The 26,370-nt window shown below is 52.2% G+C and overlaps 1 protein-coding gene across 2 annotated transcripts in view; it reads left to right on the forward strand.

The window, feature by feature from the left end:
• Positions 1-26,370, forward strand: part of srgap2 (SLIT-ROBO Rho GTPase activating protein 2) — a 196,215-nt gene that overhangs the window by 142,383 nt on the left and 27,462 nt on the right. For both annotated transcript variants that reach the window (XM_087973417.1, XM_043716324.2), the window contains exons 14-18: positions 2,429-2,506; positions 3,920-4,054; positions 12,744-12,849; positions 18,522-18,746; positions 21,901-21,980. In XM_087973417.1, coding sequence (XP_087829543.1) covers positions 2,429-2,506; positions 3,920-4,054; positions 12,744-12,849; positions 18,522-18,746; positions 21,901-21,980 — 624 coding nt within the window. The remainder of the gene's footprint in view (positions 1-2,428; positions 2,507-3,919; positions 4,055-12,743; positions 12,850-18,521; positions 18,747-21,900; positions 21,981-26,370) is intronic.

The following is a 26,370-nucleotide window of genomic DNA, read 5'->3' on the forward strand; positions in this document are numbered from 1 at the left end:
GGCGTGTGGGGTCAGTGTGACGGGGCGTGTGGGGTCATTGTGACGGGGCGTGTGGGGTCAGTGTGACGGGGCGTGTGGGGTCAGTGTGACGTGGCGTGTGGGGTCAGTGTGACGGGGCGTGTGGGGTCAGCATGACGGGGCGTGTGGGGTCAGTGTGACGGAGCGTGTGGGGTCAGTGTGACGGGGCGTGTGGGGTCAGCGTGACGGGGCGTGTGGGGTCAGCGTGACGGGGCGTGTGGGGTCAGTGTGACGGGGCGTGTGGGGTCAGTGTGACGGGGCTTGTGGGGTCAGTGTGACGCTGCGTGTGGGGTCAGTGTGACGGGGCGTGTGGGGTCAGCGTGACGGGGCGTGTGGGGTCAGCGTGACGGGGCGTGTGGGGTCAGTGTGACGGGGCGTGTGGGGTCAGTGTGACGGGGCGTGTGGGGTCAGTGTGACGGGGCGTGTGGGGTCAGTGTGACGGGGCGTGTGGGGTCAGTGAGACGGGGCGTGTGGGGTCAGTGTGACGGGGCGTGTGGGGTCAGTGTGACGGGGCGTGTGGGGTCAGTGTGACGGGGCGTGTGGGGTCAGTGTGATGGGGCGTGTGGGGTCAGTGTGACAGAGCGTGTGGGGTCAGTGTGACGGGGCGTGTGGGGTCAGTGTGACGGGGCGTGTGGGGTCAGTGTGACGGGGCGTGTGTGGTCAGTGTGACGGGGCGTGTGGGGTCAGTGTGACGGGGCGTGTGGGGTCAGTGTGATGGGGCGTTTGGGATCAGCATGACAGGGCGTGTGGGGTCAGTGTGACGGGGCGTGTGTGGTCAGTGTGACGGGGCGTGTGGGGTCAGTGTGACAGAGCGTGTGGGTTCAGCGTCACGGGGCGTGTGGGGTCAGTGTGACGGGGCGTGTGGGGTCAGTGTGACGGGGCGTGTGTGGTCAGTGTGACGGGGCGTGTGGGGTCAGTGTGACGGGGCGTGTGGGGTCAGTGTGACAGAGCGTGTGGGGTCAGTGTGACGGGGCGTGTGGGGTCAGTGTGATGGGGCGTTTGGGATCAGCATGACAGGGCGTGTGGGGTCAGTGTGACGGGGCGTTTGGGGTCAGTATGACGGGGCAAGTGTGATGGGACGTGTGGGGTCAGATTGTCGGAGCATGTGGGGTCAGCGTGAAGGGGCATGTGGGGTCAGCGTGACGGGGCGTGTGGGTCAGTGTGACGGAGCGTGTAGGGTCAGATTGTCGGAGCATGTGGGGTCAGCGTGAAGGGGCATGTGGGGTCAGCGTGACGGGGCGTGTGGGGTCAGCGTGACAGAGCGTGTGGGGGTCAGTGTGACAGAGCGTGTGGGGTCAGCGTGACAGGGCATGTGGGGTCAGCGTGACAGGGCATGTGTGGTCAGCGTGACGGGGCGTGTGGGGTCAGTGTGACGGAGCGTGTGGGGTCAGTGTGACGGAGCGTGTGGGGTCAGCGTGACGGAGCGTGTGGGGTCAGCGTGACGGAGCGTGTGGGGTCAGTGTGACGGAGCGTGTCTGGTCAGTGTGATGGAGCGTGTGGGGTCAGTGTGACGGGGTGTGTGGGGTCAGTGTGACGGGGCGTGTGGGGTCAGTGTGATGGGGCGTGTGGGGTCAGTGTGACGGGGCTTGTGGGGTCAGTGTGACGGGGCGTGTGGAATCAGTGTGACGGAGCGTGTGGGGTCAGTGTGACGGGGCGTGTGGGGTCAGTGTGACAGAGCGTGTGGGGTCATTGTGACGGGGCGTGTGGGGTCAGTGTGACAGAGCGTGTGGGGTCATTGTGACGGGGCGTGTGGGGTCAGTGTGACAGAGCGTGTGGGGTCATTGTGACGGGGCGTGTGGGGTCAGTGTGACAGAGCGTGTGGGGTCATTGTGACGGGGCGTGTGGGGTCAGTGTGACAGAGCGTGTGGGGTCAGTGTGACGGGGCGTGTGGGGTCATTGTGACGGGGCGTGTGGGGTCATTGTGACGGGGCGTGTGGGGTCAGTGTGACGGAGCGTGTGGGGTCAGTGTGACGGAGCGTGTGGGGTCAGTGTGACGGGGCATGTGGGGTCAGTGTGACGGGGCGTGTGTGGTCAGTGTGACGGGGCGTGTGGGGTCAGTATGACAGAGCGTGTGGGGTCAGTGTGACGGGGCGTGTGGGGTCAGTATGACAGAGCGTGTGGGGTCAGTGTGACGGGGCGTGTGGGGTCAGTGTGACGGAGCGTGTGGGGTCAGTGTGACGGGGCGTGTGGGGTCAGTGTGACGGAGCGTGTGGGGTCAGTGTGACGGGGCGTGTGGGGTCAGTGTGACGGGGCGTGTGGGGTCATTGTGACGGGGCGTGTGTGGTCAGTGTGACGGGGCGTGTGGGGTCAGTGTGACGGGGCGTGTGGGGTCATTGTGAGAAATGCCTCTCCTTCGGGCAGGATAGGATATTCCTGATCCTGAGTCTTACTGACATATTCTTTCTCAAAGGTCTGCAACATGAAGGAATTTTCCGAGTGTCAGGATCACAAATTGAAGTGAATGACATCAAAAACGCCTTTGAGCGAGGTGAGTGTGCAATTAATTTTCCTTCAGTAATCCCGTGCAGTGTTTACTCTGAGCTTTAGTTTCAGTCAGACTTTTTACTGCTGTTGCTGGTCTTTGATGCTGTTTTCCCAGGCCCGTGTGTCTGATCAGAGGTTAAACTGCTCGGTTTGGCCAGTGTACGGCTGTGGTGCGTGTGTCCTGTGCACAGAGAGACTCCTGGATTGTCCAGTTGTGACAGCCCCCCTTTATCCCTCAGTCTGTCGGATACTGAACCAGACGATTAGCAGCTCTCACCGATAGAACCGCAATCATTTACCCAGGTCACTGTGTCAGGACAGAGCCTCTGTAAGGTGAAGGTGTTCCACGATGATCTGTTTTTCCAAGGTGTGCAATGTCCTATCCTGAAGGGATCAGCATTGGGTTGATCCTGGTCTTTGTGAGAAATGGCAGTCGCTAATGCACAGGATATTGCCTCGCAGAGATCTGCAGCTCTGATAGGATGTGAGACGGCCCAGCATTTATTACCATCCCTAGTTGCCCCTTGAGATGGTGGGGGTGAGCTGCCTTCTTGAACCGCTGCGGTCCATGTGCTGTAGATAGACCCACAATGCCCTTAAGGGAGGGAATTCCAGGATTGTATCCTGATGACACTGAAGAAACGGCGATATATTTCCAAGTCAGGATGGTGTGGGGCTCGGAGGGGAACTTTCAGGGAGTGATGTTCCCATGTATCTGCTGTCCTTGTCCTTCTAGATGGAAGTGGTCAGGGTTTGGAAGGTGTTGTCTTTGGAAGGAGCCTTGCTGAACTGTATGCTGCACATTGAGGGTGGAACACACTGCTCCCAGCGTGTCTGTGACGAAGGCAGTGAATGTTTCGGCTGTTACATGGAGCTCCAATCCAGGCGGCTGCTTTGTCCTGGATGGTGTCGAGCTTCTTGTATTTTGTTGGAGCTGCCCCCATCCAGGCAAGGGGGGAGGATTCCGTCACACTGCTGACTTGTGCCTCTGGACAGACTTTGGGGTGTCGGGAGGTGAGTTACTTGCCACGGTAACCCTTGCCTCTGTCCTGTTCTTGTAGCCACGACATTAATGTGGTGAGTCCAGTGAGTTTCTGGTCAATGGTAACCCCTAGGATGTTGCTAGTGGGGGATTCAGTAACACCATTGAATGTCAAGTGAAGATGGTTAGACTCTGTCTTGTTTGAGATGGTCATTGCCTTGTGTGGGAGGAGTCTCTTGGTTACTCAGAAGAATAAACAACCCCTTCCAATGCTGCCCTTCCCCTCCTGGTGCCCCAATATCTTTCAAGGAGGCAGGAGGAGGCTGTTGCCTCCAGTTGGAGAAATAATTTGGCTGATGTTAATCTCCCCAGTCTCAGCAGCAAACCAAGTTCACGCTGTCCAAATGTTCTTTTTTGTTTTGTTGGTGACCGTAGGTGAGGACCCCCTGGCCGGAGATCAGAATGACCATGATATCGACTCGATCGCTGGTGTGCTGAAGCTCCATTTCAGGGGATTGGCCAGCCCGCTCTTCCCCAAGGAGATTTTCCACGACCTCATTTCCTGTGTCAGTAAGTTGGAATAGTGTTGGCTGTGGGTTTTATTCTCTCCCTTTCTCTGGATCCAAACAGTTTGCGGCTCTCCCCGATTCCAATGGGTTTTATGGATTGGGAAGTGATCAAACAGGCAGGGTTAAAGATGGAACGGAGAAGGGAGGGGTTGTCAAAGGGCAGAGTGCAGCACCGCATTACATCTGACTTTGTGTCGTTACCTGGAAACCAGTATCATCCATCTTTCTCAATGGCTTGGCTTTCTCATGAGGGGGAGTTTGCAGAATCTGTCATCGCTCTCCTTGGAGCAGAAAGGTTAGAAAGATGTCATGAAGATTAGATTAGATTCCCTACAGTGTGGAAACAGGCCCTTCACCTAACGTACGGGCAATTTAGCGTGGCCAATTCACCCTGACCTGCACATCTTTTGGACTGTGGGAGGAACCCGGAGCACCCGGAGGAAACCCACACAGACACGGGGAGAATGTGCAAACTCCACACAGTCACCCAAGATGATCAAAATGATTTCAGAGATTGATTAACTTGCCAGAAGTGTGAGATATCTCAGGAGTAGGCCCCTGTAGTCTGCTCCTCAACTTTATGTTCCAGGCTGATCGCCAGCCTCATCCCTCCCTATGCTGCCCAATCCTCAGTGTCCAAGAATCTGTCTCTGTCTCAAAGGCTCACAAACACTTTACGTGAACAAATTTCTCCTCATCTCAGGCCTCAGTGGTTGACCCATTATCCCGAGGCTGTGCCCTCCTTCCCTTTTCTCTCTGCTGGGGGAGAAACAGCTTCTCAACACCTTCCTTATTGAACTCACCAATGATCTGTATCTCTCAGTGAGAAACTCAGGGGAGGATCGATTCAATCCACTCAAAGCCCCTCGTTTATACTGACTGAAAGACTAGTAAACTCAGGAAGCCGAGTCAAGATGAATAACAAAGACCCAGGCCAGAGATGGGAGATTTACTTCCTTCCGGTGACTTGGTGTGAGCTGGATGTGCTACTGGAATCAGAGTCAATGCAAACCATCAAAAGGAAGTTGAAGATGGAGTTGGGGGAAGGAGGGGGATGTGCTGTCAGATTTTGGAGTTGGGGGAAGGAGGGGGATGTGCTGTCAGATTTTGGAGTTGGGGGAAGGAGGGGGATGTGCTGTCAGATTTTGGAGTTGGGGGAAGGAGGGGGATGTGCTGTCAGATTTTGGAGTTGGGGGAAGGAGGGGGATGTGCTGTCAGATTTTAGAGTTGGGGGAAGGAGGGGGATGTGCTGTCAGATTTTGGAGTTGGGGGAAGGAGGGGGATGTGCTGTCAGATTTTGGAGTTGGGGGAAGGAGGGGGATGTGCTGTCAGATTTTAGAGTCTCACTGAGAGCCCAGAGATTCCAGAATGATCCCATCTTTTAGCCAGATCCTTACTGCCTGCTCCGATGGGCTTTGGTGAATTGGAAGGAGGAGGCATTAGGGTTGGGAATTGGATGTTGCCGCAACATGAATCACTCAGAGCAGTTGGGGTTATAGCCAGCACCAAAGGGAAGCTGAGTGAACAGTCAAAGCAGCAGGACCAGTCAGAACGTAAAATCAGAGAATCCCTACAGTGTGGAAACAGGCCCTTCGGCCCAGCAAGTCCACACTGACCCTCCGAAGGGTAACCCACCCAGACCCATTCCCTTATTTCTCTGCATTTCCCTCTGACTAACGCACCTAACACTACGGGCAATTTCCCATTGCCAATTCACTATCCTGCACATCTTTGGACTGTGAATAGAAGCTGGCACTGAGTTGTGTGTGGGGCATTCTACTCGTGCGGTTGGGGGGGGGGGGGTTAACACAATTCAGCAGGAGGGTGTGAATGAGACAATAATATCAGAAAGGATTACTAAGGTGCACAAACTACCCGAGAGAGATCGATAGCGCCGGGGTACAGAATCAGTTGTGTCAGAGTAAGGGGAAGGAGTTTAAACTGGGCTCTCTGTGGATCTCTGTGAAATGAGGGAGCATTGTCAAGAAGATTGGTGAATTACAGGCAGGAATGGCCATGTGGAAAACTGAAGTTGCAGCTAAACACGAGAGCTGACAGGGTGAGGGATTGGATGTTAAAAATCCCCAGATGTAAGGTATTCAAGAGAGATCCGAAATGGTAGCAGTGTTGATGAGGGAGAACAGTGTAATGCAGAGAAATGATGATGTCCCAGAGGGTGCAAGGCCAACATAGACTTTGGGTGAGAAGGTAGGTGCAGTTACTGTGCTCCGTGTAGCCTGAGGTCACTGACTCGAGTGAAGGCTGTCAAGGAACAGATTTTCAATGAAATTACACAAAGATGCAAATACTTGAGTAGCAAGAACAGGAGACTGTCCCCCGTGTCTTTGAAGCTCAAAAGCAGAAGGCAAACAGCTGTGGAAATTCGAGTCCGTGTGCAGTCAGGGCTGGGGGATTCTCCCAGTGACTGGGAGGAGGAGACCGCTGACTGAGAACTGGAACCATCTGGAAACGACGGGTGTGAATGTGTTGGCATCTCAGGGCTCTGCCCTCACTCGCTGCAGTGCAAGATACATCCCCTGAATGGGAATTGTGTTCAGGATAATCCATTAAGGTCACTAATGACCTGGACAGAAATCTCGCACAGGCTCTGCACTGACTTAGCATTTGGAACTTTTTCTTAATGTCATTGTTTGATGTTAACGAAGGGAAGAGGACCAATGCAATTTGCTGTTTGATCTCTTTTCGAGTTATTTCATCCTGCTGAGATACTACCCTAGTTTTCTTTGTCTGTCTGTTTCTGCAGCACACTCTCTCCCCCTCACTTTCCCTTTTCTCCATTAGCCCCATATCACATTTTCTGTGTTTTACCCCACTCTCCCCTCCCCACATATTGTATTTTACCCCACTCTCCCCTCCCCACATACTGCATTTACCCCACTCTCCCCTCCCCACATGCTGTGTTTTACCCCACTCTCCCCTCCCACATACTGCATTTACCTCACTCTCCCCTCCCCACATACTGTGTTTTACCCCACTCTCCCCTCCCATGTATTGTGTTTTACCCCTCTCTCCCCTCCCCACATACTGTGTTTTACCCCACTCTCCCCTCCCCACATACTGTGTTTCACCCCACTCGAGAACAGAGAACATAGAACAATACAGCACAGAACAGGCCCTTCGGCCCACGATGTTGTGCCAAATATTTGTCCTAGCTTAAGCACCCATCCATGTACCTATCCAATTGCCGCTTAAAGGTCACCAAAGATTCTGACTCTGCCACTCCCACAGGCAGCGCATTCCATGCCCCCACCACTCTCTGGGTAAAGAACCTACCCCTGACATCTGCCCTATACATTCCACCCTTCACCTTAAATTTATGTCCCCTTGTAACACTCTGTTGTACCCGGGGAAAAAGTTTCTGACTGTCTACTCTATCTATTCCTCTGATCATCTTATAAACCTCTATCAAGTCACCCCTCATCCTTCGCCGTTCCAACGAGAAAAGGCCTAGCACTCTCAACCTATCCTCGTACGACCTATTCTCCATTCCAGGCAACATCCTGGTAAATCTCCTCTGCACCCTCTCCAAAGCTTCCACATCATTCCTAAAGTGAGGCGACCAGAACTGCACACAGTACTCCAAATGTGGCCTTACCAAGGTCCTGTACAGTTGCAACATCACTTCACGCCTCTTGAATTCAATCCCTCTGCTAATGAACGCTAATACACCATATGCCTTCTTACAAGCTCTATCCACCTATGAACATAGACCCCAAGATCCCTCTGTTCCTCCACCTGACTAAGAACCCTACCATTAACCCTGTATTCTGCATTCTTATTTGTCCTTCCAAAATGGACAACCTCACACTTGACAGGGTTGAACTCCATCTGCCACTCCTCAGCCCAGCTCTGCATCATATCGAAGTCTCTTTGCAGCCGACAACAGCCCTCCTCACTATCCACAACTCCACCAATCTTCGTATCATCTGCAAATTTACTGACCCACCCTTCGACTCCCTCATCTAAGTCATTAATAAAAATTACAAACAGCAGAGGACCCAGAACTGATCCCTGCGGAACTCCACTTGTAACTGGGCTCCAGGCTGAATATTTGCCATCTATCACCACTCTCTGACTTCTACCAGTTAGCCAGTTCTCTATCCAATTGGCCAAATTTCCCTCTATCCCGTGCCTCCTGACTTTCCGCATAAGCCTACCATGGGGAACCTTATCAAATGCCTGACTAAAATCCATGTACACTACATCCACTGCTCTACCCTCATCCACATGCTTGGTCACCTCCTCAAAGAATTCAATAAGACTTGTAAGGCAAGACCTACCCTTCACAAATCCGTGCTGGCTGTCCCTAATCAAGCAGTGTCTTTCCAGATACTCATAAATCCTATCCCTCAGTACCCTTTCCATTACTTTGCCTACCACCGAAATAAGACTAACTGGCCTGTAATTCCCGGGGTTATCCCTATTCCCTTTTTTGAACAGGGGCACAACATTCGCCACTCTCCAGTCCCCTGGTACCACCCCCGTTGACAGTGAAGACGAAAAGATCATTGCCAACGGCTCTGCAATTTCCTCTCTTGCTTCTCACATAATCCTAGGATATATCCCGTCAGGCCCGGGGGACTTGTCTATCCTCAAGTTGCTCAAAATGTCCAACACATCTTCCTTCCTAACAAGTATCTCCTCTAGCTTACCAGTCCGTTTCACACTCTCCTCTTCAACAATACGGTCCCTCTCGTTCGTAAATACTGAAGAAAAGTACTCATTCAAGACCTCTCCTATCTCTTCCGACTCAATACACAGTCTCCCACTACTGTCCTTGATCGGACCTACCCTCGTTCTCGTCATTCTCATGTTTCTCACATACGCATAAAATGCCTTTGGGTTATCCTTGATCCTATCTGCCAAAGATTTTTCATGCCCTCTCTTAGCTCTCCTAATCCCTTTCTTCAGCTCCCTTCTGGCTATCCTGTATCCCTCCAACGCTCTGTTTGAACCCTGTTTCCTCAACCTTATGTAAGCCTCCTTCTTCCTCTTTACAAGACATTCAACCTCCCTCGTCAACCAAGGTTCCCTCACACGACCATCTCTTTCCTGCCTGACAGGTACATACATATCAAGGACACGTCGTATCTGTTCCTTGAAAAAGTTCCACATTTCCACGACATCCTTCCCTGACAGCCTGTGCTCCCAACTTATGCTCCTCAGATCCTGTCTTGCAGCATCGTATTTACCCTTCCCCCAATTGTAAAACCTGCCCTGTTGCACGCACCTATCTCTCTCCATAACCAAGGTGAAAGTCACAGAATTGTGGTCACCATCACCAAAATGTTCACCCTCTAACAAGCCCATCACTTGTCCCGGTTCATTACCGAGTACCAAATCCAATATGGCCTCCCCTCTGGTTGGACAATCTACATACTGCGTTAGAAAAGCTTCCTGGACACACTGTACAAACACCGCCCCGTCCAATCTACTTGATCTAAAGAGCTTCCAATCAATATTTGGGAAGTTGAAATCGCCCATGACTACTACCCTGTGGCTTCTGCACCTTTCCAAAATCTATTTCCCAATCTGTTTCTCCACATCTCTGCTGCTATAGGGGGGCCTATAGTAAACACCCAACAAGGTGACTGCACCTTTCCTATTTCTGACTTCAGCCCATACTACCTCCAAAGGCAGATCCCCCTCGAACTGCCTTTCTGCAGCCGTTATACCATTTCTAATTAGCAATGCCACCCCCCTCCTTTTTTCCCACCCTCCCTAATCTTACTGAAACATCTGTAACCAGGAACCTCCAACAACCATTCCTGTCCCTCTTCTATCCACGTTTCCGTGATGGCCACAACATCGTAGTCCCAGGTACCGATCCACACCCTAAGTTCACCGACCTTATTTCTGATACTCCTTGCGATGAAGTATACGCACTTGAGCCCATCTCTGTGTCCGCAAGTATTCCCTGTCAGTTCTACCTTCTCCACAGCCTCCCTACATTCTTGGACATCCTGACAAACAGCTAGCCTACTTGCTGGACTACAAGTCCGGATTCCATCCCCCCGCCAAATTAGTTTAAACCCCCCCGAAGAGTGCTAGCAAACCTACCCCCCAGGATATTGGTGCCCTTCTGGTTCAGGTGCAACCCGTCCTGCTTGTACAGGTCCCACCTTCCCCAGAATGCAGTCCAATTGTCCAAATACCTGAAGCCCTCCCTCCTACACCATCCTTGCAGCCACGTGTTCAACTGCACTCTCTCCCTATTCCTTGCCTCACTGTCACATGGCACCGGCAACAACCCAGAGATGACGACTCTGTCTGTCCTAGCTTTTAGCTTCCAGCCACCTCCCTGAGCTCCTGAATGACCTCCCCACCGCTCTTCCTACCTATGTCATTGGTGCCAACGTGCACCACCACCTCTGGCTGCACACCCTCCCCCTTAAGGATTCCAAGGACACGGTCCGAGACGTCTCGGACCCTGGCACCCGGGAGGTAACAAACCATCCGAGAGTCACGCCCCTGTCCACAGAACCGCCACTCTCCCCTCCCCACATACTGTGTTTTACCCCACTCTCCCCTCCCCACCTGCTGTGTTTTACCCCACTCTCCCCTCCCCACATACTGTGTTTTACCCCACTCTCCCCTCCCCACCTGCTGTGTTTTACCCCACTCTCCCCTCCCCACATACTGTGTTTTACCCCACTCTCCCCTCCCCACCTGCTGTGTTTTACCCCACTCTCCCCTCCCCACCTGCTGTGTTTCACCCCACTCTCCCCTCCCCACATACTGTGTTTTACCCCACTCTCCCCTCCCCACCTGTTGTGTTTTACCCCACTCTCCCCTCCCAACCTGCTGTGTTTCACCCCACTCTCCCCTCCCCACATGCTGTGTTTTACCCCACTCTCCCCTCCCCACATACTGTGTTTTACCCCACTCTCCCCTCCCCACATGCTGTGTTTTACCCCTCTCTCCCCTCCCCACATGCTGTGTTTTACCCCTCTCTCCCCTCCCCACATGCTGTGTTTTACCCCTCTCTTCTCTCCCCACATACTGTGTTTCACCCCACACTCCCCTCCCCACATGCTGTGTTTTACCCCTCTCTCCCCTCCCCACATACTGTGTTTTACCCCACTCTCTCACACTTCCCCTTCATGTGGGTCCTGACCTTCTAACCTGAGGCTGACAACTGAGACTCTTTGATTTCTTTCGGATGCAGTTTGACAAAAGGCGACCCGGTTTGTTCTGATCGTTTAGTTCCAGCTCAAAGACCGTGACTGCATTCCCCGAGTGTGTCATGGAAACGGTTGTGGGGTCAGACCCTGTTCTTCCTGAACCCACATTTGTCTCTGAGCTCAGAGCCCATGCAGACACAGAGCGACCTCTGGGAATAGGAGCTGCTTATTGCGGTGGTAAGCACAGAATGTGCACTCCTCGTCCTTGTTCCCTGTGAGGAACACTGACTGTCCGTCTGAGCTCCACCCACTTCCCATTCCCATACTAATGCGGTTCACATGAACACTCCAAATCACCTCTCCCTATTCCCCCCAGCAACTACACTGCCTCCGCCAAACTGAGCTATCAGCCTTCCTCCTCCTATGGCCTAGGCAACTCTGCTCCATCCCCCACCACCCCCATCCCAACAACACCCCCCACCCCCTCCCCAACCCAGCTTGTCATGGGAACGACCTGCCTCTCACTTACTGTTGTACGTCTGGTCATTGAGAAACACGAGTCAGGCCTAGTACCAAGCTCACAGCCTTCTCACTTTTCTCATCACCCGCTCCCCCTGCCCCCCGCCACAATCCTCCCAGTCTCCCTCAACAACAACCCCCATTTCTTACCTGCTCAGGTCTTTAGGTGACTCCATATCCTCAACAGTGTGATTTCCTCCTGAAATGGCCAAGCAAGATGCTCTGTTCGAGGGTAATTAGAGAGAGAGAGAGAGAGAGAGAGCTCCTTTGAAATAGCTCCCCTGAGCCTAGTGTCCCATCCCAAGTCCCCCTTTATTTACACAGGGAGAGTCATTGACCCTGCTCCAGCTCCCTCAGAGCCAGCTCTCAGAGTGAACAGACCCTCACACACTCCTGTTTCTTTTTTCTCTCTTTTCAGCAGTGCTTATTTTTCCCCCAGCTCCCATGTTGTGTGTGTGCAGGTGTGAGACACAGTGAGAGACACAAGGTGCACGAATCTTTATTCAATTTCCACCACCAGGAAGAAAGGAAATACCCGAGTGGCCAGTGACAAGCAGCACCCTTCACATCAAAGGGCAAAGCTGTGTGATCAAACAGTGAAGGGGAGGGCAGGGACTAAATCAAAATCGAGTTGGAGGGAGAAATTATGCACTCCACTCCCTGCGGCGCCCACCGCTCCCTGAACAACTCGAGGGACACTCCTGTTTATTTATTTATTTATTTTTTAAACCCCCCCAATTTAAACAATAAATACCTGCCCAGATAGTGACAGCCACACCCCATGAACAAATTTAAAGATATCTGTTCCTACTGCACAGCACTGAGGAGAGGCTAAGATCTAACTGTATCCCCCCAGCCTTGGGTGGGGGGGGGGGGGGGAGGGGATTTACAGTTTGGCCTTGGGTGAGCTAGATTGTTCCAGGGAGAGTGTAGGCTGGGATCTGGAGAAAGGAGTTGCTTGATGGATTTTGTTTTTGTGACCTAACAGGTTTGTTTTGACGTGTTTGTTGTTCCCACATTTTGCAGCAATTGAAAATCTCCCCGACCGAGCTCAGCAAATCCGGAAAGTTCTCCTGTGTTTGCCAAAACCCACCATCATCATGATGCGATACCTGTTTGCCTTCCTCAGTCAGTGAGTATTAATAGCACTCTCCTGGATTTTTGTTTCCTCTGTTGTGTCTTCACTCCACCCCTCACTGCCTGACGTTAAACAACTTATATAAACGAGAACCTCTTTCTCATCAACCCCATCGGTTCCAATACACACCATTCCCCCACTGGTTTGTGATGCTTCTGTTCCCATGAGCATCAGCTACAGACAGCAATGTCTGTGAGAAATTCAAACAGAGCTTTATATTCCAAGCCTTGACAAGTTATACAACAAACATTGAGCTTAAACCTCAAAGTGATCCCGCACAGACCAATTCTGGGAAAGTTCCACTGCAGAACATCATTGCAACTGAGGCAGGATCGAGGGAACATGGCATGGTCAGTACTGAGGGAGTGCTGCACTGTCGGAGGGTCAGTACTGAGGGAGGTGTTCCCGGTCTGTGAGTGTGTTCCCGGTCTGTGACTATGTTCCCGGTCTGTGAGTGTGTTCCCGGTCTGTGAGTGTGTTCCCGGTCTGTGTCTATGTTCCCGGTCTGTGAGTGTGTTCCCGGTCTGTGAGTGTGTTCCCGGTCTGTGAGTGATGTTCCCAGTCTGTGACTGTGTTCCCATCTGTGAGTGATGTTCCCGGTCTGTGTCTATGTTCCCGGTCTGTGAGTGTGTTCCCGGTCTGTGAGTGTGTTCCCGGTCTGTGAGTGATGTTCCCCGGTCTGTGACTGTGTTCCCGGTCTGTGACTGTGTTCCCTGTCTGTGAGTGTGTTCCCGGTCTGTGACTGTGTTCCCTGTCTGTGAGTGTGTTCCCGGTCTGTGAGTGTGTTCCCGGTCTGTGAGTGATGTTCCCCGGTCTGTGACTGTGTTCCCGGTCTGTGACTGTGTTCCCTGTCTGTGAGTGTGTTCCCGGTCTGTGACTGTGTTCCCGGTCTGTGACTGTGTTCCCGGTCTGTGAGTGATGTTCCCCGGTCTGTGAGTGATGTTCCCCGGTCTGTGAGTGATGTCCCTGGTCTGTGAGTGATGTTCCCCGGTCTGTGACTGTGTTCCCGGTCTGTGAATGATGTTCCCAGTCTGTGAGTGTGTTCCCGGTCTGTGAATGATGTTCCCGGTCTGTGAGTGATGTTCCCAGTCTGTGACTGTGTTCCCGGTCTGTGACTGTGTTCCCAGTCTGTGAGTGATGTTCCCCGGTCTGTGAGTGATGTTCCCCGGTCTGTGAGTGATGTTCCCGGTCTGTGAGTGTGTTCCCGGTCTGTGAGTGATGTTCCCGGTCTGTGAGTGTGTTCCCGGTCTGTGACTGTGTTCCCTGTCTATGACTGTGTTCCCAGTCTGTGAGTGATGTTCCCGGTCTGTGAGTGATGTTCCTGGTCTGTGAGTGATGTTCCCCGGTCTGTGAGTGATGTTCCCGGTCTGTGAGTGATGTTCCCGGTCTGTGAGTGTGTTCCCGGTCTGTGACTGTGTTCCCTGTCTATGACTGTGTTCCCAGTCTGTGAGTGATGTCACCGGTCTGTGAGTGATGTCCCCAGTCTGTGAGTGTGTCCCCGGTCTGTGAGTGATGTTCCCGGTCTGTGACTGTGTTCCCGGTCTGTGAGTGATGTTCCCCGGTCTGTGAGTGTGTCCCCGGTCTGTGACTGTGTTCCCGGTCTGTGAGTGTGTTCCCGGTCTGTGACTGTGTTCCCGGTCTGTGACTGTGTTCCCGGTCTGTGAGTGATGTTCCCCGGTCTGTGAGTGATGTTCCCCGGTCTGTGTGATGTCCCCGGTCTGTGAGTGATGATCTCGGTCTGTGAGTGTGTTTCCAGTCTGTGAGTGATGTTCCCGGTCTGTGACTGTGTTCCCGGTCTGTGAGTGATGTCCCCAGTCTGTGACTGTGTCCCCGGTCTGTGAGTGATGTTCCCCGGTCTGTGAGTGTGTCCCCGGTCTGTGAGTGTGTTCCCGGTCTGTGACTGTGTTCCCGGTCTGTGAGTGATGTTCCCCGGTCTGTGAGTGTGTCCCCGGTCTGTGAGTGTGTTCCCGGTCTGTGACTGTGTTCCCTGGTCTGTGAGTGTGTTCCCAGTCTGTGACTGTGTCCCCGGTCTGTGAGTGTGTTCCCGGTCTGTGAGTGTGTTCCCGGTCTGTGAGTGTGTTCCCGGTCTGTGACTGTGTTCCCAGTCTGTGACTGTGTTCCTGGTCTGTGAGTGATGTTCCCCGGTCTGTGAGTGTGTTCCCGGTCTGTGAGTGTGTTCCCGGTCTGTGACTGTGTTCCCGGTCTGTGAGTGTGTTCCCGGTCTGTGAGTGTGTTCCCGGTCTGTGACTGTGTTCCCGGTCTGTGACTGTGTTCCCAGTCTGTGACTGTGTTCCCAGTCTGTGAGTGTGTTCCCAGTCTGTGACTGTGTTCCTGGTCTGTGAGTGATGTTCCCCGGTCTGTGAGTGATGTTCCCGGTCTGTGAGTGATGTTCCCCGGTCTGTGAGTGTGTTCCCCAGTCTGTGAGTGATGTTCCCCGGTCTGTGAGTGATGTTCCCGGTCTGTGAGTGATGTTCCCGGTCTGTGATTGATGTTCCCGGTCTGTGAGTGATGTCACCGGTCTGTGAGTGATGTTCCTGGTCTGTGAGTGATGTTCCCCGGTCTGTGAGTGATGTTCCCGGTCTGTGAGTGTGTTCCCGGTCTGTGAGTGTGTTCCCGGTCTGTGAGTGTGTTCCCAGTCTGTGACTGTGTTCCTGGTCTGTGAGTGATGTTCCCCGGTCTGTGAGTGTGTTCCCGGTCTGTGAGTGTGTTCCCGGTCTGTGACTGTGTTCCCGGTCTGTGAGTGTGTTCCCGGTCTGTGAGTGTGTTCCCGGTCTGTGACTGTGTTCCCGGTCTGTGACTGTGTTCCCAGTCTGTGACTGTGTTCCCAGTCTGTGAGTGTGTTCCCAGTCTGTGACTGTGTTCCTGGTCTGTGAGTGATGTTCCCCGGTCTGTGAGTGATGTTCCCGGTCTGTGAGTGATGTTCCCCGGTCTGTGAGTGTGTTCCCGGTCTGTGAGTGTGTTCCCGGTCTGTGACTGTGTTCCCAGTCTGTGAGTGTGTTCCCAGTCTGTGACTGTGTTCCCGGTCTGTGAGTGTGTTCCCGGTCTGTGACTGTGTTCCCAGTCTGTGAGTGTGTTCCCAGTCTGTGACTGTGTTCCTGGTCTGTGAGTGATGTTCCCGGTCTGTGAGTGTGTTCCCGGTCTGTGAGTGTGTTCCCGGTCTGTGACTGTGTTCCCGGTCTGTGAGTGTGTTCCCAGTCTGTGACTGTGTTCCTGGTCTGTGAGTGATGTTCCCCGGTCTGTGAGTGATGTTCCCTGGTCTGTGAGTGTGTTCCCGGTCTGTGACTGTGTTCCTGGTCTGTGAGTGATGTTCCCCGGTCTGTGAGTGTGTTCCCGGTCTGTGAGTGTGTTCCCGGTCTGTGACTGTGTTCCCGGTCTGTGAGTGTGTTCCCGGTCTGTGAGTGTGTTCCCGGTCTGTGACTGTGTTCCCGGTCTGTGACTGTGTTCCCAGTCTGTGAGTGATGTTCCCCGGTCTGTGAGTGTGTTCCCGGTCTGTGAGTGTGTTCCCGGTCTGTGACTGTGTTCCCGGTCTGTGAGTGTGTTCCCAGTCTGTGACTGTGTTCCTGGTCTGTGAGTGATGTTCCCCGGTCTGTGAGTGATGTTCCCTGGTCTGTGAGTGTGTTCCCGGTCTGTGACTGTGTTCCTGGTCTGTGACTGTGTTCCCGGTCTGTGAGTGTGTTCCCGGTCTGTGAGTGATGTCCCTGGTCTGTGACTGTGTTCCCGGTCTGTGAGTGATGTTCCCCGGTCTGTGAGTGTGTTCCCAGTCTGTGACTGTGTTCCCGGTCTGTGAGTGTGTTCCCGGTCTGTGAGTGATGTTCCCCGGTCTGTGAGTGTGTTCCCGGTCTGTGAGTGTGTTCCCGGTCTGTGAGTGTGTTCCCAGTCTGTGAGTGATGTTCCCGGTCTGTGACTGTGTTCCCGGTCTGTGAGTGATGTTCCCCGGTCTGTGAGTGTGTTCCCGGTCTGTGACTGTGTTCCCGGTCTGTGACTGTGTTCCCGGTCTATGACTGTGTTCCCGGTCTGTGACTGTGTTCCCGGTCTGTGAGTGTGTTCCCGGTCTGTGAGTGTGTTCCCGGTCTGTGAGTGTGTTCCCGATCTGTGAGTGATGTTTCCCGGTCTGTGAGTGTGTTCCCAGTCTGTGACTGTGTTCCCGGTCTGTGAGTGTGTTCCCGGTCTGTGAGTGTGTTCCCGGTCTGTGAGTGTGTTCCCGATCTGTGACTGTGTTCCCGGTCTGTGAGTGTGTTCCCGGTCTGTGACTGTGTCCCCGGTCTGTGAGTGATGTTCCCTGGTCTGTGAGTGTGTTCCCTGTCTGTGACTGTGTTCCCGGTCTATGACTGTGTTCCCAGTCTGTGAGTGATGTTCCCGGTCTGTGACTGTGTTCCCGGTCTGTGAGTGTGTTCCCGGTCTGTCAGTGTGTTCCCAGTCTCTGACATTAGTGAACTAGTTGAGTGTTTACACCAATTGGTAATAGTTTCGATTGTGACCATCCGTGAGAGTCACTTCCATTTGATTGGTTGAATTGCAGTTTTGCCTGCTGTGATGGTGGGATTCCAGACCCTGCCCCCCTGAACATGATGCTGAGTCTCTGCGTCACTGATCCCCCCTCATCTCTTCCAGCAGCTTCAGTCAACGAATTGTTGTCTGCAATGTACTGTAACCTGATTTGTGCACAGCAAGCTCCCGCAAACAGTAGGCTGACTATGAGGAGCGAATCATTTCCCTGTCATGTTAATTCAGGGATAAACATCTGGGTTACTGGCGGGAGATGGCCCTGTTCTTTGAAGTGGTGCTATGGTATCCACTGTCTCTGCTGATGAGATCAGACAGGCCCTCAGGTGGGGGTGGTGTTGCCATGGAGTATTACTGATACAGAGGGTTCTGGGCACAGGATTTAGAGTCTCACCATGGCACCTGGTTCAGTTAATGAGTATAGCAATGAAAGCCATGAAACCATGGTTGGAAAACCCATCTGGTTTATGGATGTCCTTTAGGGAAGCAAATCTACGTCCTTACCTGATCTGGCCTACACGTGACTCCAGACCCACAACCGTTGGAAATCACCGATTCAGCCACTCAGTTCAAGATCAGTTAGAAGGGACAGCAAATACTGGCCACACCAATGATGACCAATTTCTGTGAAAGGATAATGGAAGAGATTATCTTGTGATCATAAAACTCTTTAGAAGTTCAAGTCTCACTCCTGAAGAGATTCCCAGTCTCTGATGACAATGTTGGCAGAAAACATAAGGCCTCAACATTGAGCAAGTTTCTCACAAGCTGGAATAGGAGCATCAGACCAGGAGGAGGCCATTCAATCCATTGAGCCTGCCCCTCCATTCAATATAATCCCCAGTAGGTGAACATTTCAATGCCATTTACTCACCCCCATTCCCATAAACCTGTACATCCCTGGCAATCAGAAACCCATCCAGGTCTACCATCAACATACTCCAAGATGGAGCCACCCCCTTTGTGGTTGAGAATTCCAGATGTTCACAACTATCTGAGTAAAAGGGCAATTCTCCTCATCTTGGACCTCAGTGGCAATGCCCCCCTCCCCTTATTTTTCAATAACATGCCCCAAACATCTTACCTTTCATATTCAGGGGCTTACTTTGCTGATGGAGAGGTGTCATTTTCTGACAGTGATGGTTTTGTTTGTTTCTATGAAGCTTATCACAGTTCAGTGAGGAGAACATGATGGATCCCTATAACCTGGCAATCTGTTTTGGACCTACCCTGATGTCAGTGCCTGAAGGCCATGACCAAGTCTCCTGTCAGGCTCACGTCAATGAACTCATCAAATCCATCATCCTGCAGCACGACAACATCTTCCCTGGACTGAAGGAGCTGGATGGGCCTGTGTATGACAAGGGGGTGACAGCGGAGGATTACTGGTGAGTATTCCCATGTGTGTATGTGTCCGTGTGCGTGTATGACCATGTGTGTGTGGCCGTGTGCTTGTCCATGTGTGCGTGTGTCTGTGTATGCACATGTCTGTATGTGCGCGTCTGTCTGTCTGTGTGTGTCTGTGTGTGTCCGTGTATACGTGACCATGCGTGTCCGTGTCCACATGTCCGTGTGTGTTGTCCGTGTCCCTGGCTCCGGTTCCTCAGACACTGCAGAGCTGAACAATATAAGAAGGCAGGGTCTCCCGCTGAATGACCTCACATCTCAGCCGTGGTGACTGGAGTTAGGCTCAGAGCTGGGTGGAGCCAGCTGTGGGACGGGGGGGTGACCCTGTGGGACCGGATGAATAAAAGGTCAGCTTCAAGTTAGAAACCTTACCCTCCTCAGGTCCAACGCACCATCCTCTTCCTGTCGCAGTTTGGACAATTAACAGCGCTCACTCCGAAGACCAGCCAGATTAACATTCAGAGGTTGGGACCCGATGACATTATTAGTCTCTGTGATGTAGGGTTAACTCAATATCATCCCCTTCCAAACTCCAGCATCACTGCCCATCCCATTTCCAATGCTCCCCGCTCCAACTTCCCCTTTCTAATCTCTCTCTCTTTTTCCAATTCCCAATCTCATTCCCGAAGGGAGAGGCTGCTCAGTTGCCAGTCCAGCTCCATCTGGGTTTGGGGAGAATTGACATGGAATTATTTGAAGTCAGAGCCATCTCCAGATCCCCAGACTCGCTGGGCCTCGTGACCTGGCGCGACACTCTGTGTCTGCAGGATGGTTCAGGGCCTCAAATCCTCACTCAAAGCCACATTCACCCCGACTGCCCCAGTGGGGAAGAGACCTTGTTCCTCCCTTGCTCACACTCCCTGGCACACTCACACCTAACCTCTCCCTGACACCCTCACACCTAACTCCTCCCTGACACACTTACACCTAACGCCTCCCTGACACTCACACCAAACTCCTCCCTGACACCCTCACACCTAACGCCTCTCTGACACTCACACCTAACCCCTCCCTGACGCACACTCACACCTAACGCCTCCCTGACACACATTTACACCTAACCCTTCCCTGACACACATTCACACCTAACGCCTCCCTGACACACATTCACACCTAACTCCTCCCTGACACACACTCACACCTAACGCCTCCCTGACACACATTCACACCTAACCCTTCCCTGACACACACTCACACCTAACGCCTCCCTGACACACACTCACACCTAACGCCTCCCTGACACACACTCACACCTAACTCCTCCCTGACACACACCTAACGCCTCCCTGACACTCACACCTAACCCCTCCCTGACGCACACTCACACCTAACGCCTCCTTGACACACACTCACACCTAACGCCTCCCTGACACACATTCACACCTAACCCCTCCCTGACACACACTCACATCTAACCTCTCCCTGACACCCTCACACCTAACTCCTCCCTGACACACTTACACCTAACGCGTCCCTGACACTCACACCTAACGCCTCCCTCACACACATTCACACCTAACCCCTCCCTGACACACACTCACACCTAACCTCTCCCTGACACCCTCACACCTAACTCCTCCGTGACACACTTAGACCTAACGCCTCCCTGACACTCACACCTAACCCCTCCCTGACACACATTCACACCTAACGCCTCCCTGACACACATTCACACCTAACTCCTCCCTGACACCCTCACACCTAACGCCTCCCTGACACACACTCACACCTAACGCCTCCCTGACACACATTCACACCTAACTCCTCCCTGACACACACTCAGACCTAACGCCTCCCTGACACACATTCACACCTAACCCTTCCCTGACACACACTCACACCTAACGCCTCCCTGACACACACTCACACCTAACCCCTCCCAGACACACACTCACACCTAACGCCTCCCTGACACACACACACACCTAACTCCTCCCTGACACACACTCACACCTAACACCTCCCTGACACTCATTCACACCTAACTCCTCCCTGACACCCTCACACCTAACTCCTCCCTGACACACACACACACCTAACTCCTCCCTGACACACACTCACACCTATCTCCTCCCTGACACCCTCACACCTAATGCCTCCCTGACACACATTCACACCTAACTCCTCCTTGACACACACTCACACCTAACGCCTCCCTGACACACATTTACACCTAACTCCTCCCTGACACACTCACACCTAACTCCTCCCTGACACACACTCACACCTAATGCCTCCCTGACACACACACACACCTAACTCCTCCCTGACACACACTCACACCTAACACCTCCCTGACACTCATTCACACCTAACTCCTCCCTGACACACTCACACCTAACTCCTCCCTGACACACACTCACACCTAACCCCTCCCTGACACACACACACACCTAACTCCTCCCTGACACAAACTCACACCTAACTACTCCCTGACACACACTCACACCTAACTCCTCCCTGACACACTCACACCTAACTCCTCCCTGACACACACTCAAACCTAACGCCTCCCTGACACACACTCACACCTAACTCCTCCCTGACACCCTCACACCTAACTCCTCCCTGAAACACACTCACACCTAACCTCTCCCTACACACTCACACCTAACCCCTCCCTGAAACACACACCTAACCCTTCCCTGAAACACGCTCCCACCTAACCCCTCCTGCACACACTCACACCTAACCCCTCCTGCACACACTCACACCTAACCCCTCCCTGAAACACACTCACACCTAACCCCTCCTGCACACACTCACACCTAACCCCTCCCTGAAATACATTCACACCTAACCCCTCCTGCACACACTCACACCTAACCCCTCCCTGAAACACACTCACACCTAACCCCTCCTGCACACACTCACACCTAACCCCTCCCTGAAATACACTCACACCTAACCCCTCCTGCACACACTCACACCTAACCCCTCCCTGAAATACACTCACACCTAACCCCTCCTGCACACACTCACACCTAACCCCTCCCTGAAACACACTCACACCTAACCCCTCCTGCACACAATCACCCCAAACCCCTCCTGCATACTCTCACTTGTCCACCCAAACACCAAAGGCTGGTTTGAATTCTCCCTTCATCACATTTCCACGTGTTTTCTTTGTTTCAGTGAGAGCCCTCATGGAGACCCCGCCTCTGTCGAAGATGTTGGGCAAGATGTTGGAACCGAACCTCATACAAGCGAAGACGGTACGGTCTGTTTTATTCTCCCATCGCTCAAGGAGGGACTGGGCTCCTGGGGGAAGCGGGGACTCCCCAGGGGAACGGCACAGGGAGTGCTTTAATCTGGGTAATGGCCAGTGAACTGTCGTGAACTGTGATAGACATCGGACCCTGAGTTGAAAATCAACTTTGCACAGTGTTGCTCAGTGAAGTATTTCCAAATATCACCCCACAGACAGAGAGGGAGTGAGGCTGTGATGGTGTAACTTTTACTGGGCACTTTGAAGGTGTAAGGACTCCCCATAACATTGCTGCTTTTGTAACCACAATCTGTCACATCCCCATTTCCCAGGCTTCAGCTGCTGACTTAGGGGGGAGTCTACAAACCTACAAAAATTCAAATCTACCAACTTCTAATACGGCCCGACAGAGTAACCACAGGAAGGACAATCCTAGGGAACCAGGGCTCTCAGTCTCAGGATATAGAGTAGGCCGTTCAGGACTGAGATGAGGAGAAATGTCTTCACCCAAAGGGTGGGGAGCCTGGAGAATTCTCTGCCACAGGAAGCTGTTGAGGGAAAACATTGAAATCAAGAAGGAATCAGATACACAGAAAATCTTTTATTAACCAGAACCTTTGGGACCAGGAGTGTGCTTGTTCATCAAATATTCCAGATAATCAACAGGTCCACGTTATCAATGTAAAAACCCACACTAAGGAATAGAAATGTAATGCAGGGGGTGTACACATCACTGGTATACTTTATTGTCAGCAAAAATCATAATGCAGTGTTGCTTTAAATTGGCACGGTGGCTCAGTGGTTAGCACTGCTGCCTCATAGTGCCAGGGACCCAGGTTCGATTACAGCCTTGGGTGACTGTCTGTGTGATGTTTGCACATTCTCCCCGTGTCCTCCCACAGTCCAAAAGTGTGCAGGTCAGGTGAATTGGCCGTGCTAAATTGCCTGTAGTATGAGGTGCATTAATCAGAGGGAAATGGGTCTGGGCGGGTTAATGTTCGGAGGGTCGGTGTGGACTTGTTGGGCCGAAGGGCCTGTTTCCGCACTGTAGGGAATCTAATCTAATCTAAAACTCAGCAGAAGAGAGCTACTCACTCACCCTCAACTGACTACACAAACATCACGACAATGCAGTAACTGTCCAGTATTTTTTATATAAGCTATTGCTGGCTTATTGAGAGTGCCGGTTCCTAAGGTGCTGGATAAAACAAAGTTTGCTGTAAAACAAAAACAGAAATTGCTGGAGAAACTCAGTAAGTCTGGCAGCATCTGTGGAGAGAGAAACAGAGCTAACATTTTGGGTTGAGTGAAGAATATTGTATATGTTTCTGAGTCGGATGGTGAATGGCTTGGGGGGTGGGTATGTTCCCATCTCTCTGCTGCCCTCGATGGTCGGAGCCGTGGGTTTGGAAAATGCTATTTCCGGAGTCTGGTGAGTTGCTGCAGTGCATCTTGTAGACAGTACATACTGCTGCTCCTGAGCGTCAGTGGTGGATGGAGTGAACGTTGAAGGTAGTGGACAGGATGCGGATTAAGAGGACTGCTTTGTCCTGAAGGTGTTGAACTTTTAGCATCTTGTTGAAGCAACGATCTCATTAGCGTCACGTTTCGAGTCTCTTCAGCAGACCGCAGTGAAGTGTGGAGGGGAGGTGTGGTGCTGGTGGTGTTGGGGTGTAGAATGCTGGTGCAGAAAAGATGCTGGTAGTTCAAAGAGTTCCTTCCTGTAGCCGGTCATTTGAACACAATATCCTACTCGACATGTCTGTGCTCAGCTTGCTGCAGGGTTCCAGTGAATCAGAGGAACAGTATCTCATCTTCACACTAGGCATCTTACAGGCTTCTGGACTCAATATTGAGTTCAGCCCCTTCAGATTGTGAGCCTAGTCCCACTCCTTCCCTTTCTTTCAGCTTTACCTGTTACATTCTCAGTCACCATGACGTCTCTCTCCCCTCCCCCCCACCCCAGTGGGGTTGTCTGTTTCCAAGCTGGCAGTTAGACACACCACTGTTCTGCCATTCTCACGTTCTGATCAGTTATTCTGAACTATCAACATCTTTTCTCCACCAGCACTCTACATCCCACCAACCCTTCCCCAACTAAATGTTGTCCTCTCCACACTTCCCATCAGCTCTGATGAGGAGTCATCTCGACCCAAAACGTTTGCTTGCTCTCTCTCCATGGAGCTGGAAATGTGTTGCTGGAAAAGCGCAGCAGGTCAGGCAGCATCCAGGGAACAGGAGAATCGACGTTTCGGGCAGAAGTCCTCCTTCAGGAATTCCTGAAGAAGGGCTTATGCCCGAAACGTCGATTCTCCTGTTCCCTGGATGCTGCCTGACCTGCTGCGCTTTTCCAGCAACACATTTCCAGCTCTGATCTCCAGCATCTGCAGACCTCACTTTCTCCTCTCTCCATGGATGCTACCTGACATGCTGTAATCTCCAAAATAGACAGGCAGAGGCTGAACGAACACAGCAGACCAGGCAGCATCAGGAGGTGGAGACGTCAACGTTTCGGGTGGAACCCATCTTCAGGGCCCGCTGTGATTTCCAGCATTTGTTGTTTTCAGTACAGATTCCAGCAGCTGCAGTAGGGCAGCACTGTGGCTCAGTGGTTAGCACTGCTACCTCACAGCACAGGGACCCGAGTTCAATCCCAGCCTCAGTGACTGTCTGTGTGGAGTTTGCACATTCTCCCCGTGTCTGCTTGGGTTTCCTCCCACAGTCCAAAGATGTGCAGGTCAGGTGAATTGGCCATAGGAAATTGCCCATAGTGGTCAGGGATGTATAGATTAGTTGCCTTGGTCAGGGGTATGTGTAGAGGTGGGTGGGTTACTCCGTGGAGGCTCAGTCTGGACTTTTTGGGCCGAAGGGCCTGTTTCCACACTATAAAATTTCTAATTCTAAATTTGCTGGTACTTTCTCATTAAGCTCTGCTGACTCGACCAGTTTTGAAGTAACTTGCAATGGCTTCAACATGAGACATGTTTTGTAGATCCAAGTTATTTTATTTATCATATAGATTACAATGTATATAAGGTATTCTAAATTATATGGAAAATGTGAGCCCTGAGTAGTACCTCCGGATCACTGAGGTGGATGTAGCAGATCCTGTTGTGATGAGTTTTGGCTGGGTGGAATATTTACTGGTGGTCCCTGGGTACGTTGGTATTTACAGGAGTTCTTTGGGTGTGTTGATGTTTGCAGCGTTTCATCACACCAGCAACTTTGCAAGCTGTCAGTCTAATGAGGTGATGCAGGATATTCATCTCTGTTAGTCATCACAGGCTTTCTCCAGACCTGCCATTCACGTGTTGCGTTCTGAGGCTGTCTATCGGGGAGTGTGAGCTGTTGCTGATTTGCCATTCCCTAAAAAAAGATAGACATCGCGACCAGTCACCGCTCTCCTCCATCCTGCCCCCTGCTCTATCTGCAGAGATGACCTGTACGTTTCTGTCTGCAGGACAGCTGTGCTGTGCAATGTCCTGCTGCTGTTCTCTATTCCTTAAAGAGGGTCTTTCCCATGTGTGGACCCTGCAAGCCGGGAAGGGAGGAATTGTTGACTGGGATTACTCACTTCCTGACCAGAGTAAGTCCTGCAACATAAACAGGGTAACAGAAATGCTGTGTGAATGTCTGTGAGTTTGGTAATATTTACTTCACTCTCCTCCTCTTTCTGCTTAGCACCAGTTTCATTGCAACTGAGGGAACAGACTGCATACCATTCATAAACTTAAATAAACTGCAGGTTCTGGCAATGATGCAAGGAGTTAGTCAGACTCACGGCCTCCATTTATTTATTTAGCTGCTATACCTGATGCAGTTCAATGATCTCCTTATTCTATACATGAACCCAGTGTATGACTAACCCACATCCATCAAGCAGTTCACTGTCCACTGGCCCAACCCTGAGATGCCACATTACCCAAGTGGAGCTGTGCTCTCAGAGCCTCCAAAGGCATTTCCCGTTCAAGAGCCCATTTGGCCCATCGTGTCTGTGCTGATAGCCTGAAACAAATCCCACTGCTCCCCACATTCCCTGTGGTAGAAATTCCCAAAGTGAGCAAGGCGATCAGGAGCGAGACATTGTGTGGTCAGTGGAAGGCAGTGAGGTGGACACCAGGCTCGATAGTCAGAAATTCCTGGGATCTGCTCCCACTTTTCCTGAAGGCCGGAGATCATCTGTGGGCCCACGTGTCTGGGTTGGATTTCATGTGGAAGGGAGCAGAACCGAAATGGCCAGGTCACCCTCTCGCCTCAGCCACCCCTAAAAACCTCCGAGGTGCCGGTGTCAGTTGAAAACAGAGAGAACGGACTTTTTCTGTTGACGCCAGGATGTGTAGGATATAGAACAATGGAGTGAGGAATAGAATAACCATGATTCGATTGAGATAGCAGAG

This window comes from Chiloscyllium plagiosum, unplaced genomic scaffold (assembly GCF_037043375.1).
Source record: "Chiloscyllium plagiosum isolate Xiang-an unplaced genomic scaffold, Cpla_swu_hap1 HiC_scaffold_26, whole genome shotgun sequence".
Lineage (NCBI taxonomy): Eukaryota > Metazoa > Chordata > Chondrichthyes > Orectolobiformes > Hemiscylliidae > Chiloscyllium > Chiloscyllium plagiosum.